We start from the raw sequence: 17,529 nt of genomic DNA on the forward strand, positions 1-17,529 counted from the left end.
ATGCTGTTGCTTCCAGTCATCAGCTGGCCCGTGTTTTATAATTATAGCACTGAATTTAACTCGGTGGAATGAGAGGAGGGGAAAGTGGAATATACATGTGGTAAGTCCATAAGGATCTGGGCAATGGGTTGTAGAGTCGTAGGGCCTTACAGCTTGGAAACAAGTCCATGGCCCATTTCCCTTTAAACCCTTCCTATCCATACATCTGTCCAAACGTCTTCATAGTCACAATTGTAGCTGCTTCTATAGCTTCCACTGGTAGCTTAATTTGGCACTGATATTAAATGGAAAAAGCTTGTTGTGTGGAACTGGAACAATAAAAGGAGTGGATATTGCATAAAATGGTGCTTGTTGTTAATAGAAAGAAGCAGCTTGATGGGTATAATATACTAGTGATGAAACTAAACTGTGCTGCAGCCTCTAATCTGATTTACGATGAGCTTGTGGAGCATTTGGATAGCAGCAACAGGATCGTTCCGAGTCAGCATGGATTTACGAAGGGGAAATCATGCTTGACTAATCTTCTGGAATTTTTTGAGGATGTAACTAGGAAAATTGACAGGGGAGAGCCGGTGGATGTGGTGTACCTCGACTTTCAGAAAGCCTTCGACAAGGTCCCACATAGGAGATTGGTGCAAAATTAGAGCGCATGGTATTGGAGATAGGGTACTGACATGGATAGAAAATTGGTTGACAGACAGAAAGTAGAGTGGGGATAAATGGGTCCCTTTCAGAATGGCAGGCAGTGACTAGTGGGGTACCGCAAGGCTTGGTGTTGGGACCGCAGCTATTTACAATATACATCAATGACTCGGATGAAGGGATTAAAAATACCATTAGCAAATTTGCAGATGATACAAAGTTGGGTGGCAGTGTGAACTGTGAGGAAGATGCTATGAGGTTGCAGGGTGACTTGGACAGGTTGTGTGAGTGGGCGGATGCTTGGCAGATGCAGTTTAATGTGGATAAGTGTGAGGTTATCCACTTTGGTGGTAAGAATAGGAAGGCAGATTATTATCTGAATGGTGTCAAGTTAGGAAAAGGGGACGTACAACGTGATCTAAGGAAGCATGCAGGTACAGCAGGCAGTGAAGAAAGCCAATGGAATGTTGGCCTTCATAACAAGAGGAGTTGAGTATAGGAGCAAAGAGGTCCTTCTGCAGTTGTACAGGGCCCTAGTGAGACCGCACCTGGAGTACTGTGTGCAGTTTTGGTCTCCAGATTTGAGGAAGGATACTCTTGCTATTGAGGGCGTGCAGCGTAGGTTTACTAGGTTAATTCCCGGAATGGCGGGACTGTCATATGTTGAAAGACTGGAGCGACTAGGCTCATATACACTGGAATTTAGAAGGATGAGAGGGGATCTTATCGAAACGTATAAGATTATTAAGGAGTTGGTCACGTTAGAGGCAGGAAACATGTTCCCAATGTTGGGGGAGTCCAGAACCAGGGGCCACAGTTTAAGAATAAGGGGTAGGCCATTTAGAACAGAGATGAGGAAAAACTTTTTCAGTCAGAGAGTTGTGAATCTGTGGAATTCTCTGCCTCAGAGGGCAGTGGAGGCCAATTCTCTGAATACATTCAAGACAGAGCTAGATAGAGCTCTTAAGGATAGCGGAGTCAGTGGGTATGGGGAGAAAGCAGGAATGGGGTACTGATTGAGAATGATCAGCCATGATCACATTGAATGGTGGTGCTGGCTCGAAGGGCCGAATGGCCTACTCCTGCACCTATTGTCTATTGAGCTTCAGTGCACTATCCCCAGGGCTGCCTGATTTTTATATCACTAACTCCAGCCCTACCATGGCTCAGTTGCTGCTGGAATTCTCTGCTTTTTGTTGCTTCCAGATTTTATTATTCCATCCCAATGCAGTTTAAAGACACAGCATGGAAACAGGCCCTCTGGCCCACCGAGTCTATGCTGACCAGCGATCACCTGTACATTAGTTCTATCCTACACACTAGGAGCAATTTTACAGAAGCCAACTAACCTACAAACCTGCAAGTCTTTGGGGTGTGGGGGGAAACTGGAGCACCTGGAGAAAACCCACATGATCACAGGGAAACTCCGTACAGACGGCACCCGTAGTCAGTGTGTTATATCTCCTCGCTCATCAACTTGAGGTTCAAGTACTGGGAAGTAAAATTCCTTTGGGTAGCCTTTTTTTGGTGGGCATGGATGGTTTGGTGGCAGAATGACTGGCCTGAACACAATTGACCTGAGGCTTCTTTACGTTTAATCTGAGAAGATGGGCAAGGTGAGAGAAGGCAATGGACACATTTGGACTCAAGTGGAGTTGAGGAATATGTAACAGAGTTTGTGCAGGGGATTGAAAATGATGGCTGTGATCTTCCAGATATTGTGTGCCTCGTAAACAGTGGAGGGGCCATGAGGTGGTGGTAATATGAAACTCCAGTATCATCAGGTATGTGTGGTTTCAGATTTTTTTAAAGATGAATCTCTAGGTCAGCAAGGGCATTCAGTTCAAGGTTCTTGACGATTGCAGTTGGCTGTTGATGCTTGAAACATTGAATCCTTTTTTGAGGGAATGTTTGAGTTTGGGGTGGTGGGGTGAGGATGGTGTGTGTGGTGGCAGATAACACTTTGGAAATTCTTGGAGTTAAAGCTGTTAGAATAGGGAAATAGATGGCAGACAACAAAAGCTTTTTCACTGTACCTCGCTCGGTACACGTGACGATAAACTAAACTGGATTTTGTTTGGGGGGGGGGGTGAATAAACATCCCAAATTTTCAAAGAAACTGGAAAGTCTTGCTTACTTCTGGGGCATTATCAATGATTTGGAGATAGCACTTGAAGGAATAGTGTTCAAAATTGTTGATGGTTTGTAGATAAGGAGATATATTATTTCTTTAGAAAGTTAAAGGAATAATGAAAGTGCATGTTACAGCTTGTTTGCATTGCCTACGTGTAACTGTATCCACTGATTTAAAATAAGCTTTTGAATGTGGACAAACATTGGGATTTGGGTGTGTAGGTTTACGGTGCTGGTTTGAAGGAATCACCTTTTGGTTGCTATTTTTTTTGCCATAGGGACTTAAAATTGCCTTTTAAGGCATAGAATGGAAAACATAAACACTCGGCATATTAGGCTGCAACTGTGGAAAGAGAAATTGTTCTGTATCACTTCAAAGACCCTTTGTCCAGCTGAGTATTTCCAAAATGATTTTTCATTTTTATGGGGAGAAATTATTTTAAACATTTGGGCAAAATCTCAAGCATGATGACTGTTCTATGCTCTATATGGGAGGGGCACGATTTAATAGGTACCTGAGGGGCAACCTTTTCACTGAAAGGGTGGGGGTATATGGAATGAGCTGCCAGAGGTGATGGTTGAGGCATGTCAGCATTTAAAAGACTTTGGACAGGTACATGGAAAGGAAAATTTTGAAGGGATATGCACGAATAGGACTAGCTAAGATGGGGTTTCTTGATTGGCAGGGGCAAGTTGGGCCGTTTCTGCACTGTAAGACTATCTGATCAAGGCTTGCTTGGTGGAGGGCAGGAGAGAGGTCTGTAGGAAGGAACTGCAGATGCTGGTTTAAACCGAAGATAGAGACAAAATGCTAGAGTAACTCAGCGGGGCAGGCAGCATCTCTGGAGAGAAGGAATGGGTGACGTTTCTGGTCGAGACCATTCTTCAGACTGTCACGAGGAGGTAGTGCCACATTGCAGGAAACACAAGCAGGAGGAAGGTGAACGGAGGGAATAAATGTCACCAAATAAGGAGAAGGCAAAGAGCTCGTCTGTCTGTAACTGATGAGCATCAATATTCGGGTCTTCCTGAGGTTAATGTAGAGAAAGAAGATACGTGTAGATGATTTTTTAAAATAAATCCATGTGGCGGATGTGACTGGAGTGTGTGCTAAGCAAGGACAAGGCACTGGTCATTTACCGATGGCGGAGTAGTGAACGTTGCTGTTTGAACTAATGTACAAATGTTCACTTTCACTCTCACACTTGTTCTGAGTCAAAATTTGCGCCTGGGTTGATGAGACATAGTCTGTAGGTTCAATTCGCCTGTGGCCTGACCCCATTTTTATTTTGGAGTGGTGTGTGTGGGGCGAGGAGAATGATTCAGTCAGGCTATTCTTGTAGCTTTGCATCTTATCTTTGACAAGAACACTGGTAATTTGTCACTCGGAGCCGAGAGTTCTGAAATGTTGTGCAATATCTTTAAAGATTAAGGAGGAAAATATGCTAATGTGCAGAAATATAAAGGTTTAAACGGATTACAAATAATCTGATCCTTGGACTCTTTCCCCGTCTATTAGGAAGTTGGGAAAAGGGGACGTACAACGAGATCTCTTGGTGTCCTAGTGCATCAGTCACTGAAAGGAAGCATGCAGGTACAGCAGGCAGTGAAGAAAGCCAATGGAATGTTGACCTTCATAACAAGAGGAGTTGAGTATAGGAGCAAAGAGGTCCTTCTGCAGTTGTACAGGGCCCTAGTGAGACTGCACCTGGAGTACTGTGTGCAGTTTTGGTCTCCAAATTTGAGGAAGGATATTCTTGCTATTGAGGGTGTGCAGCGTAGGTTTACTAGGTTAATTCCCGGAATGGCGGGACTGTCATATGTTGAAAGACTGGAGCGACTAGGCTCGTATACATTGGAATTTAGAAGGATGAGAGGAGATCTTATCGAAACGTATAAGATTATTAAGGGGTTGGACACGTTAGAGGCAGGAAACATGTTCCCAATGTTGGGGGAGTCCAGAACAAGGGGCCACAGTTTAAGAATAAGGGGTAGGCCATTTAGAACTGAGATGAGGAAAAACGTTTTCAGTCAGAGAGTTGTGAATCTGTGGAATTCTCTGCCTCAGAAGGCAGTGGAGGCCAATTCTCTGAATGCATTCAAGAGAGAGCTAGATAGAGCTCTTAAGGATAGCGGAGTCGGGGGGTATGGGGAGAAGGCAGGAACGGGGTACTGATTGAGAATGATCAGCCATGATCACATTGAATGGCGGTGCTGGCTCGAAGGGCCGAATGGCCTCCTCCTGCACCTATTGTCTATTTGTGTTGGTCCTTTCCACCCCGGAGTTTTTTATCCACGGTTCTTGCTTGTGAAAAGTGGGGATTCGTCTCCTTTTGCTTTCGAGCAGGGAACCAAATATTTTGGTTGTAGAGAATCTAGGAATGGGCATATCTCCTGAGAATATTGCATGCTTGCTGCAGTGCTGATTCACATGGTTATTTATTTTTCACTCGTGCAGATCATGTCAGCTGTTTGCATCTTTTCGTCTTTAATGTTCCTGCCTCCTGGGACCGAGACCAAGGATGACTCTTTTTGACTGTGTTGCCTAGACACCAGGCAAAAATACTCGCCAATTGCTCACATTTTATTTTTCTGCAGACTGGCTGCTATCTTGTACTGCAGCCAATGCAAGCTGATCACCACAGTAAAGTGCTTTGGGATGTTGCAAAAGGCACAACGGAACAGCAAGGGTTTATGTCGTGTGTACAGGGTCGGGGTGGGGGGTGCTGATGTGAAAGGCAAGGTGCTTTTGCCAGGCTGCTGGTGATTCTCTTGGTTCCAGTTGGTTGACAGATTAAAATGGAGGGAAATTCTCCTTGGAGCAGATATGCTAAGGGGAGTTTTAAAGGGTTGTACAAACAAGGAACTGCAAATACTGGTTAATACACAAGGGCACAAAGTGCTGGAGCAACTCTGGGTCAGGCAGGCAGCATCCCCAAAGAACGTGGTTTTGGGTCGAGACCCTACAGACTGATTGTGGGGGAGAAGAGAGATGGAAGAGAGGAGAGGCAGGGTGAAGTGTGGCAAGAGAAGAAGTCTGAAGATGGACACAAAGTGCTGGAGTAGCTCAGCGGGTTAGGCAGCATCTCTGGAGAGAAGGAATGGGTGAGGTTTTGGGTTGAAACTGTCTGAAGGTAGTTCCCACTGGGGATGCAAATTGAAAATATTTGGCAAAGGAACTGCAAAATGTCTTTTAATGCAGTGATTGCTATCTGAGCGGACAGTGAGAGCAGGTTCCAAAGGAGCTTTGAGGAAAGCAATTGGAAATAAATACAGGGTTATATGTGATTATGAGATTAACTAGCTGGAAGGGTCTTCTAAGCTGCAACATTGATGCAATTTATGGAATGATAACCATCTGTGCAATAAGATTCTGAGATTCACCCCAAATTAATTAAATCTGGAGTTGTGAGCTGGTGAAATCTTTTGAGCTGGTCCTCTGCAGGCTCTGTGCTTGCCTCATTCTGGTCACTTCAGCATAAGTCAAGTCAATTTTATTTGTATAGCACATTTAAAAACAACCCACGTTGACCAAAGTGCTGTACATCAGTTCAGGTACTAAGAACGAACACACAATGGCACACAAACATAACAGCACATACATAAACAGTTCACAGTGCCCCCTCAGAGGGCCTCAAAGGCTAGGGAGTAGAAATAGGTTCTGAGCCTGGACGTAAAGGAGTCGATGGAGGGGGAAGTTCTGATGGGGAGAGGGATGCTGTTCCACAGTCTAGGAGCTGCAACCGCAAAAGCGCGGTCACCCCTGAGCTTAAGCCTAGACTGCGGGATAGTCAGTAGCCCCATGTCGGCCGACCTGAGGGACCTGGAGATAGAGTGGTGGGTTAGAAGATTTTTGATATAGATATAAAAACACTAGTGACACTCCAGTCAGAGCTGAAAGCGTACTAGACTGTCATGAAGACATTAAAGACCCCCCTCTCTGCTGCTTTGAAGAGCAATGGTGTTATTCTGGTGTCCCGGACGATTTGTTCCACTGTAATCTTTCTGAAGCGGGCTATTTGGTCAACTTCACATTGCAACCCATGGGATCTTGCTGTGTGGAACTTGGGTGCCAAACATCCTGGCTACATTTCAAAGGGACTTCGTTGGCTGTGAGGTGTATTGGATAGAGAAACTGCAGATGCTGGCTTACCGAAAAAGGCGCAAAGTGACTCAGCGGATTAGGCAGCATCACTGGAGAACATGGATGGGTGACAATTTCGGTTGGGACCCTTCACACTGAAGAAGGGTTCTTACCCGAAACGTTACCCATTCACGTTCTTGAGATGCTGTCTGACCTGCTGAGTTACTTTAGCACTTTGCTTTTTTTTTCATCTTTTCGGTGAACTTGTTGCGTGCTAAACAGTCAGCAGAAAGACAATATATTTATTACAATCGAGCCTTTTACAGTGTATAGATGATGCATGATAAGGGAATAACGTTTAGTGCAAGGTAAAGCCAACAAAGTCTGATCAAGGATAGTCTGAGGGTCGTCAATAGTAAATTTATTTGTCACATACACATAAATGTGCAGTGAAATGAAAGATTACCCACAGTCCAACAATAAGACTAATAAAAATAAGCAATAAAAATATGCAATAACACACACAATCATAAACCAACACCAAACAAAAAGAAACATCCAACACAGTGAGTCTCCTCCAGTCACCTCCTCACTGTGATGGAAGGCCAGAATGTCTTTTCTCTTCCCCTGCCGTCTTCTCCCGCGGTCAGGCTGTTGAACTTGCCACGTCGTGGTGGTCGTGGCTCCTGACATTGAAGCCCCCGCCGGGCAGAGAAAATCCCGCGTCCTATTCCAGGCCGCGCCGGACGGTGAAAGGTCCGCGGCGGGCCGACCCAAGCCCCGCGATTCGGGGCGGGCAAAGACGCTGCCGCTGCCGGAGGTAGATAGTAGTTTAGCACTGCTCTCTGGATGTGTAGGATGATTCAGCTGCCTGATAACAATATATTGGTAGTGGCAACCAGGCTGCCTGCCGTGTGTCGTTTGAAAACTGACCCCTCCAACAGTACCAAACTTCTCGCTGCTATGTAAAGGGTGTGGAGACTGCATGGCATTTGTTATGCATCACAGTTAAGTTTGATCTTCTCGTCCATACCCTTATAAAGCTTGTTTCTGAAGGAGGAGAAACTCTCCGTCTACCTATAGTTCCAATGTTTCAAATTTTACAGTAGATGTTGTTTAAGGCTTGTTGACACCATTTTTAAAGAAAAAGCATTGTGTGGCACAAATAAACTTGAGTACTGAGCGTGGATAAGGCCTGTGGTCTGTTCCACTAATGCTCTTGTAATGACTTTCCCAAGTACAGCCATAGAGGTGATGACGCATGGGGGCTATTTTCTCGTTGTTTATCTTTGTGACCTCCGGAGAGATGATGCCAGTGGAATTCACCCTTTTGGTTGCTGACCACTTTAGTGTACAAGTATACATCAGAAGGCAGGGGTTTGGTGACTGGAATAGAGGAGCAGTGAGGCTCTTGCAGCAATTTGACGAGCAAGGGATGTTTACTTTGCCTCAATTCCTCTCCAGCCTTTGGCTTGCTTCCAGCCTAGGACATATCCATTATTTTTAATGACGACGTAACTGCCGCCGTGCAGCTTGCTGCAGAAAAGCAGCATCCTGCTGTCTTTCTTTGACCCTGTTTTGCTTGGGCTGATTAGCGTTGAGTCGCTGAGCTTTCAACGACACTGCGAGGTTTGCTTTTGACAGGAGCTCTGTATGCAAACAAAATTGACGAAAAGAGTCTTCGGAAATGGTAAGATGCAGCGCGTGCGGATTATTGGATACCGGGAGCCCGGGCTGAGCTTCAAGGGCAGCAGGAGTGCAAATCTTTAGTTGGGGTGATGTGGAATAGGAAAGTACGGGAACAAGCAACGTTGGATGTGCTTGGATTTGGGGTTCATGGCTTAAAAGACGGGGTGAAATGTGACCGAGTTCCGTTATTGAATGCAGTAAAAATAATTTCCTCTCTAAGTCCTCTTATTTTTTTTAAAAACCTCTCAGTTCAACAATGTATTAACATACCAGGAGTGAGAATTTTAATGTGTTTCGTGTACCTCAGTTTTTGAAAGTTAAAAAAAAAATGCCAAGTGGTGAAACTTATTGTAAGTAAGCACCGTCTTGCAGTTTTTCTTTCACCAGAACGTCCTGAGCCCGTTGCAGTATGAGCCATGGGGTACGATGTCAACCGGTTTCAGGGTGAGGTGGATGAAGATTTGATTTGCCCAATTTGTAGTGGAGTTTTGGAAGAACCTGTGCAGGTGAGTAAACACAACTGTTTGGTTGTCGTGGTGGAGTTGGTCTCTCAAATAGTCTAAAGATCTAGCCTTGGCACACTGCTCAGCTGTGAAACACCTTGCAACGGAGTCCGATGCTTAAGGCACTAAATAACACTCCTGTGAATCTTGCATGTTAAAGTTTGGAGAACACCGCTGCAACAAATCGGGCTACTTGTGCTTGCGTCTGATTTAATTTCTGTTCGGGGTGGGGGGTGGGGGGGGGGGGGAGTGAGAGGTTGTTTGAGTGTAAACTGTAACGGGGAAGGGCTGTCCAAACCTTCTGGCTCGGTGTGATCTATTGATGCAGAATCTGAATGACTGCAGCTGTGCTGCGTCAGAAATCTGCATCGTCAGGGGATAGGGGATGCTCTCAGTGTTGCACAGCCACATACGATCTCTTGGCTGAGCAGAGGAAGTTTTAAATAGAAATCGAGGGCTCTGTGCAACATTGCAGAAAGCTGCCAAAAAATCAATCGGTTTTTCGACCCCCTCGGCCGGGTTTGGAACAGAGAAGGAAAGTTAACTTTTAAAGCACAGGCTCTCTGTTAAAACTAGAGCATTGGATCATTATTCATGGTTTATCCATGTCGACCATTACAATGCAACTTTGTTGAATGTCGCAGTTGAATATAGTGGCGGTCGCGATGTCATTAGAAATAAGGGGGCACCCTGGATGGGTGAGAGTGGTGCGCTGAGTCCTGTAAACTAGGAATGTCTCTGGCAACTCGAGAGGTGACCGTAAGCCAGGATTATTCCAATCTCGAGCCCTTTAAATCTATGAGCAGTACATATTTGTTGCATTGGATAGCCTGTGCTGTTAACTCTCCTGATATCAATAAATCCACCAATAAAAGGACAGCACGGTGGCGCAGCGGTAGAGTTGCTGCCTCACAGCACCAGAGACCTGGGTTCCATCCTGACTACGGGTGCTGTGTATGTGGGGTTTGTACGTTCTTTTCGTGACCTGCGTGGGCTTTCTATGGGTGCTCTGGTTTGTAGGCTAATTGACTTGGTATAATTGTAAATTGTCCCTAGTGTGTAGGATAGTGCCCGTGTATGGAGATCACTGGTCGGCGTGGACCCGGTGGGCCGAAGGGCCTGTTTCCCCACTGCATCTCTGAACTGCTCCTCATTGAGAAAGGCCAGTGTTGGCTGTGTGGTCACAAGGCTTTGTCCTTTTAAATTGAGCTCTTAATTTGTCAAAAATGGTGCCAGATTTTATAATCCAGTGTTGATTTTGACCGTTTAATCTTGGGAAATCTTGTGTCTATTTTTCTCCCTTGCCCCATTTTTCCCCTCATTCAGCAGCGAATGCTAAATTAATCCTCTCCATTGGCTGACCCATTAGAACACTGGCCGATGGCCGGTGTCAGAGGCAGTTTGTGGGATTTTGTTTCGCATTTTAATTTATAAGCTTGATGGGAAGGTGTTGAACGAAGCACTGACAGTGGGGAGCAATTTAGTGTGCTAAAGCCCCCCCACCCCCAGTGTGAACTGGTGCTGCGATGGTGGATATTGCACTGTGCTCCATGAGAATGCTTTTGAAAGTATACTCTTGGAATGATTGTGATGTTCATAAGACATAGGAGCAGAATTAAGCCATTCGGCCCATCAACTCTGCTCCGCCATTCGATTATGGCTGATCTATCTTTCCCTCTTAACCCTATTCTCCTGCCTTGTGCCCATAACATTTGAAGCCCTTACCAATCACGAATCTATCAATCTATGCTTTAAAAATACCCAATGCCTTGGCCTCCACTGCTGTCAGAGACAATGAATTTCACAGATTCACCACCCTCTGGCTAAAGCAATTCCTCCTCATCTCCACTCTAAAAGTATGGCCTTTTATTCTGAGGCTCTGCCCTCTGGTCCTGGACTCTCCCACTTACTGGAAACATCCTCTCCACATCCAGTCTATCTTGGGTTCTTGTTATTCGGTGGGTTTCAATGAGATCCCTCCTCATCCGTCTAAACTGCAATGAGTACAGGTCCATCAAAAATCGCTCATCGTATATATATGATATGATATGATATGATATGATATGATATGGTATGGTATGTCAGCCAAATTCATTACATGCCATGAATTGGCTTTTTATTAACAACAGGAATTTAATATAATAACAAGGTAGCAGTTGTGTTACTCTGATTCAGGGTTACTTGGATTGATATCGGGTAGTTCTCGTGATCGGCCATGAAAATAAACGACTCTAGTTACAAGTACAGCTTTAAGAGAATGCGGTTAATGTAAAAGCAATAGAGCTAGATTGTGATGTCAGGCTGACGAAAAGCGAGAACGACCAGCCATTAGAGAGGAAGCTTTTGAATCTTTCCAGGTAGAAAACTTGGTGTCCCCGTCTCTCTCTTCCCCCCTCCCCCATGGCTAATTGATGCAGCAATAAAAAATAATCGTGCTACTTTCACTATTGGTATTCCTTCGTTATCACCTTGTCTCCAGCCAACAATGGACCATTGTGGGCTCTACCTTTCCTGAGTCATGGATCCGGGCTCTGCTTTGTTCTGTACCTTCCCATACCTCCAGTGTCCCCCTCCCTGTTTCTCAGTCTGACGAAGGGTCTCGACCCGAAATGTCACATTCCTTTTCTCAAGAGATGCTGCCTGACCCGCTGAGTTACTCCAGCTTTTTGTATCTGTCTTCAGTGAAAAATCATACTTGCTTTTGAGCTCTTCAGTTTTATCCCAGCTTTCGAATTGCTGCTCTAGATTTTAGACTGGTTGAGGGGTGATGATCTGAGACTTTCACCCGGCTCAATGCTAAGTGAGCTATTCTGAAATTGGCTTCATAAAGGTGAGTAGTGAGCTCGGTAGAGTCGGGTTCTTCTGTTTAGTCTATTTATGGGGCCCATTTTCCCTCTCCCTTCCTCCCCTCTCCCATATAAATCGGTATGTACTTTCCTGTGGTGTATTGATTTAATCCTAATAATGTCCTGCCTTTCAAAAGATTATAATGGCATCTGTGGAACTCTGGCACTTGGAAGCTGACTGCATCATTCAAAGTTGGCTCCTTGACAACACTGCAGGCTCTCTCCCCTTTAACCTTGAATTTGATCAAAGGAGCTTTCTCCTCTGGCTGATGTTATTTGCGTACCTTGTGAAGAAAGTTGGTTTGGGGAGGCAGCACAAGTAAAATATCTTCCATTTCTTCCTGTGTAGGCAACCTACACACGTGATCACATCACAGATCTACAGGCAGATGTATTTATGATAGTGGGTCAGTTTTATTGAATAGAGCCTGAGTGCTTTCAAACTGGGTCGCTGCAAATTAGATTTCCAAGTGACTTGTGCTGCCGTGTGTGTTGTTTTCTGTTTCAGTTTAGTTTATTGTCACGTGTACCGAGGTACAGTGACTGGTTAGCATGCAACAAAAGCTTTTCAGTGGAAAGACTGTACATGATTACAATCGAGCCGCTTATAGTGTATAGGTACATGATAAGGGAATCACAAAATGCTGGAGTAACTCAGCGGGTCAGGCAGCATCTCGGGAGAGAAGGAATGGGTGACATTTCAGGTCGAGACCCTTCTTCAGACTGAAGAAGGGTCTCGACCCGAAACATCCGCCATTCCTTCTCTCCTGAGATGCTGCTTGACCCGCTGAGTTACTCCAGCATTTTGTCTACCTTCGATTCAAACCAGCATCTGCAGTTTTTTTCCTACACATGATAAGGGAGTGTTGGTTCACTTGCTGTCTCCTCTGCTTCCTCCCAGGCTCCACACTGTGAGCATGCATTTTGCAATGCCTGTATCACCCAATGGTTCTCCCAACAGCAGACGTGTCCGGTGGATCGCAGTGTCGTCACTCTAGCCCACCTGCGGCCCGTTCCCCGCATCATGCGGAACATGCTGTCCAAACTGCAGATCACATGCGACAACGCCAGCTTCGGCTGCACGGCTGTGGTGCGGCTCGACCAGCTCACCTCCCACCTCAACGACTGCGAGCACAATCCCAAGCGACCCGTGACGTGCGAACAAGGATGTGGGTGAGTTATGCTCTGGAGTCGTGTTGAAAGTATGTGATGTACAGACAGTGAAGGTGTAGAAGCAAGGAACTGCAGATAGACACAAAGCTGGAGTAACTCAACGGGACAGGCAGCATCTCTGAAGAGAAGGAATGGGTGACGTTTCGAGTCGAGACCCTTCTTCAGACTGGTTCGGGATAAGGGAAACGAGAGATGTAGACGCTGTGGAGAGATAAAGACACATGAATGAATGATATGCCAAAAGGTAACGATGATAAAGGAAACGGGCCATTGTTAGCTGTTTGTCGGGTGAAAATGAGAAGCTGGTGGGACTTGGGTGGGGGAGGGATAGAGAGAGAGAGAGAGAGAGAGAGGGAATGCCGGGGCTACCTGAAGTGAGAAGTCAATATTCATACCACTGGGCTGTAAGCTGCTCAACAAAATATGAGACGCTGTTCCTCCAATTAGCGTTTAGCCTCACTGACAATGAAGGAGACCCAGGACAGAAAGGTCAGTGTGGGAATGGGAAGGAGAATTAGTGTTTGGCAACCGGGAGATCAGGTAGGAACTGCAGATGCTGGTTTACCAACAAAAAGGACACATGGTGCTGGAGTACCTAGTGGCTTCTTGATGACTGAAACTTGGGAGCTGTGGGGCAAGTGCACCTTCAATAGAAAAGGGGACCAAGTTAAACTCCAGAGCAGAACTCTTCAGAAGAAAGATGTTTTTGGCCACATTGTGTCTTGAAGCTGTCGTAGGTGTTTTCATTTTCGAAACTAAAATTGCAAAGTTATGTTCTTTATGTCTACAGTAATAGGATGGGATGTAATATTTAATAAAATGCACTTCAATTTGGAATGGACCAAAGCAAATGGCAAGCTGCACTTGTGCTTGAAGCTGGGGCTCTGAAGTGCCTGGGGCTTGTCTCAATGCTGTGCCCTGCCCTTTCAAATGAGCACAATTAGAAATGTAACTTCGGTTTGAACCTAGATAGTTCACTTTAAAAATAAGCTTGTTGTGCTATTTGACCAGTTTTATTTTCACCGCCTTTCAGCTTAGAAATGCCCAAAGATGAGCTGCCAAACCACAACTGTATCAAACATCTTCGCACTGTGGTGCTGCAGCAACAGGTGAAAATTGCGGAGCTGGAGAAGTCTTCAGCAGAGCACAAACATCAGCTGGCAGAGCAGGTGGGTGCTTGATGCCACGTGGCCAACGAGAGATTGTGGCTGAACTATCCCGAGGGCTTGTATTTTCCAAATTGTGGACGTCAATCTTGCACCTCAAGGACTGACCTCGATTACCGTGTGAATTACTGCCTCCTTTTTCCTTCCTCTTTTTATTCTTCTGCTCCCAGGAAGTTTTATCTGTATAAATAGCACCACATCCCCACCTCTTTTGAGATAGTTACCACTATGTGAATGACCCATGTTTAAAATGGGCAGTTGCTTCGATCAACCAAAACGCACAGACGTAAAAGGCAAATAGTTCCAATTTCACATTTGTGTCTCAATGCTTTGTTTTGGGCTATGCTTGCTCATCTGTGTTACCGCACGTGGAACAAACTTGTGCATGCTTTTATTTTTCTCGTCCCAATAACCCAAAATTTGGGCCCTAGTGGGTGTTCATTTGAAGATTAAATTGTCATTTGGCGACTTGGTGAGATTAAGGTCCATCAACGGGTTAAGCCAGCCACATGTAGGGCTGCAGTTCTGTGCCGTTCGTGATGATTCCCAGTAGTGTGTGGGTGGACGGGTGAACTCGATACGAGTAGACTCCAGTTCAAGGTGGTATTTGCTGTCCAGTGTTGGCTGCTGTAAGACACCATTGCACTTTGCATCAGTGGTGTAGGACGAACCCAGGCAGTGCACAGCCTAACTTGACCAGTCAGACCGAGTTCCCTCGGGAGGTATCACTGGGAATTCAGCAAGAAACCTGATCAAATGAGCAATGTTATGGCCAATGTGTTTTAAGTGGTTGCTCTCCTATTGAGGGAGTTATAAATGACCTGTGACGTGCAGGGTGGAGTATTATCAACAGCAGATGCTTTGCAGCATGGCGGCCTCTTTGTGAAGGAGCTTTATGTGGCTTCTCGTTAGTGAGGGTGCCGTAAACCATGCACAGCGCACTACATCTCTTGATAAACCAGTTCAAGTCAAGTTCCAATGACTGTCCTCCACCGCAGTTGGAAATATTTGTGATTAGAATGAGAAGCCCAAGATTCTCTCTCGTGCTCTTATAATGATTTTACTCCAGGCTTGCATTGAGTCCAGCGTTCGTGCAGCACTACAGGTATGCCGGCCATCATTTACAAAGGGCAAGGATTAGTTTGCATGAATGCACCTGCTAGAACTGACCGTGACTGTACATTCCAAGCTGCCTCTTGAAGACCCGTGTAGAAAGGGCAGGTCCCCTGTCTGATTCCACCCGATGAGGTTGCAGGGTTGAATGGCATTGCCTTGTATGGTCCTCCATTATTCAGCCCCGGAAGGACACGCGTTCAGACCCCAGCTGGGCTGGTGTAAAGGACCTATATTTTGCATTGGAACTCATGTGTGAGGGAAGGGTGACCCTTCTCGATTGCCGTCACCCAACCTTGACGAAACGAATGCATGGAAATTGGGAGAAAGTCCTGATATTGGTGCAGATTGATTTTGGAACAAGCTGCCGTCTTTTGAAGGGATGCGGGGGGTGTTGGGAATGTGTGCGGCCAGTGAGTGGCGGTGGGGTGGAGCAGGTGGGTGGGATCACAACTCGCGGCTTTTCACTGTGCCTCTACACATGACAATAAAGTGAACCAACACAGCCGATGTATTCCGAGCAGAAAGCCTACTTAAAGAAGAGGGGAAAGAACATCTGTCAGAAACGACAGTAACTAATTCCAATAAAGCCAGGGTAATTACTTCAACAAAACCTCAGTGGCACAGTTGGATGCAGATGATTTTGCACAAATTGTGGTCGCTAATGTCAGTGCAATCATTAGGCTTGATTGACAAAGGAATTTTATAATGGTCTCCACTCAGGCTGAAAGTATATAGCTACAATAAACCCTCGTTTTAACAGACCTCTTTCTAACAGATATTGGTTATGGTGGCCCGAGCTGCTGACGGCTGCCCCCAGCTGGCACCACCACCCTGGCTGCCCCATGCCATCCCCGGCTCATGCCGTTTCCAAGTCGGACCTACTATTGCCACCTGGCCCACACGGGTTCCTCTGCCCCCTCCAAGCTGTGCCTGCCCTACCTCCGTGCCTGCCCTACCTCCATGCCCGCGGGCCGCGACCATCGACTCCGCCAATCTTCGCCTCTCCCCGGATGCCAATTCGCCTGGATTCCAGACCGAGAGTCTGATGAAGGGTCTTGACCTGAAACACCACCTATCCATGTTCTCCAGAGATGCTGCCTGACCTGCTGAGTTACTCCAGCACTCTGTGTCCTTTTGTGTATCAACCAGCAACTGCAATTGTTTGTTTCTACTACTTACTTGTACAATGATAAAATCATACTCTGTTATATTGGACAATCGGCAATAATGGACACCATTTCCCGCCCCTATGGTCCGTTATAACAAGGGTTTACTGTATGCTGAGATTAGGAGCAGTTCACATTGAAGCAGCCTTCAAAAGAATTTGTCAATCAGTCTTGAGCATTGCCCACTTGATGTGGAAAGCATTGAGGATATATTAGTCGCTAACACTGCGGCTGAGAGAGAAAATGCATATTTAACGGGACATCAAATAAACATGGGAGAAAAAAGAAAAAAAGATGGGGGGGTGGAAATAAAATAAGAGTGGGAGGCTTGTGTGAAGTCTAAACATCAGCAAAGACCGATCAGACCTATTTCCATGCTCAAAATTCTACGCACGCGCTTGTCAATGCTCATTTTAAAAAAAAGGTTTTCGGCCAGTCCTTTTTGAAAAACATAGCCAATAAAGAAAATGAAAGAATAAGCTGGGACTGTTCCCGGCAACTCCGTCAGCATCTGCAAGTAGGCTATTGACAAACTCTGTGTGTATGTGTTTCCTTGCTTTACAGAAACGAGACATTCAACTTTTGAAAGCGTACATGAGGGCTATCCGCAGTGCAAACCCAAACCTACAGAACTTGGAGGAGACCATTGAGTACAATGAGATCCTAGAGTACGTTTCAGTTCAGTTTCTTGTCCTTTTCCTTGTGCCTTGCACCATTCTATAACCAAGTATTTCCAGACCTCTGCTGCTGCCAGCACAGCTGCTCCTGAGATGTGTGAGCAATATGAGCCTTAAATCAATTTCAAAAGTGTTTTGTTCTATCACTAGGTCGTTATTTAGTCCTGAAACTTTTATCTGGTTTTAAGGTACTGAAATAGGGGCTCCAATTAGACACTCGCCTGAGAATTAAATGTGAGATGTTGGTACGATGATAATGGGCTGCTTAATATCACTATAATAATGTATAAAGCAGTGACTAGATGGGCTAATAACCTGGGTGGCTCGTCCTTGT

At 45.6% G+C, this 17,529-nt stretch overlaps 1 protein-coding gene across 2 annotated transcripts in view; it reads left to right on the forward strand.

Annotated features, from left to right (window-relative positions):
* rnf41 (ring finger protein 41) overlaps positions 1–17,529 on the forward strand; it is a 34,155-nt gene that overhangs the window by 7,713 nt on the left and 8,913 nt on the right. The window contains exons 2-5 of one of the 2 annotated variants that reach the window (XM_078431269.1): positions 8,921–9,054; positions 12,799–13,070; positions 14,104–14,239; positions 17,083–17,186. In XM_078431269.1, the coding sequence (XP_078287395.1) occupies positions 8,965–9,054; positions 12,799–13,070; positions 14,104–14,239; positions 17,083–17,186 (602 nt within the window). In that variant the 5' untranslated portion in view covers positions 8,921–8,964. The remainder of the gene's footprint in view (positions 1–8,920; positions 9,055–12,798; positions 13,071–14,103; positions 14,240–17,082; positions 17,187–17,529) is intronic. The other variant, XM_078431270.1, reaches the window with a different exon arrangement.

The sequence above is a fragment of the Rhinoraja longicauda genome, chromosome 42 (assembly GCF_053455715.1).
Source record: "Rhinoraja longicauda isolate Sanriku21f chromosome 42, sRhiLon1.1, whole genome shotgun sequence".
Classification (NCBI taxonomy): Eukaryota; Metazoa; Chordata; class Chondrichthyes; order Rajiformes; family Arhynchobatidae; genus Rhinoraja; species Rhinoraja longicauda.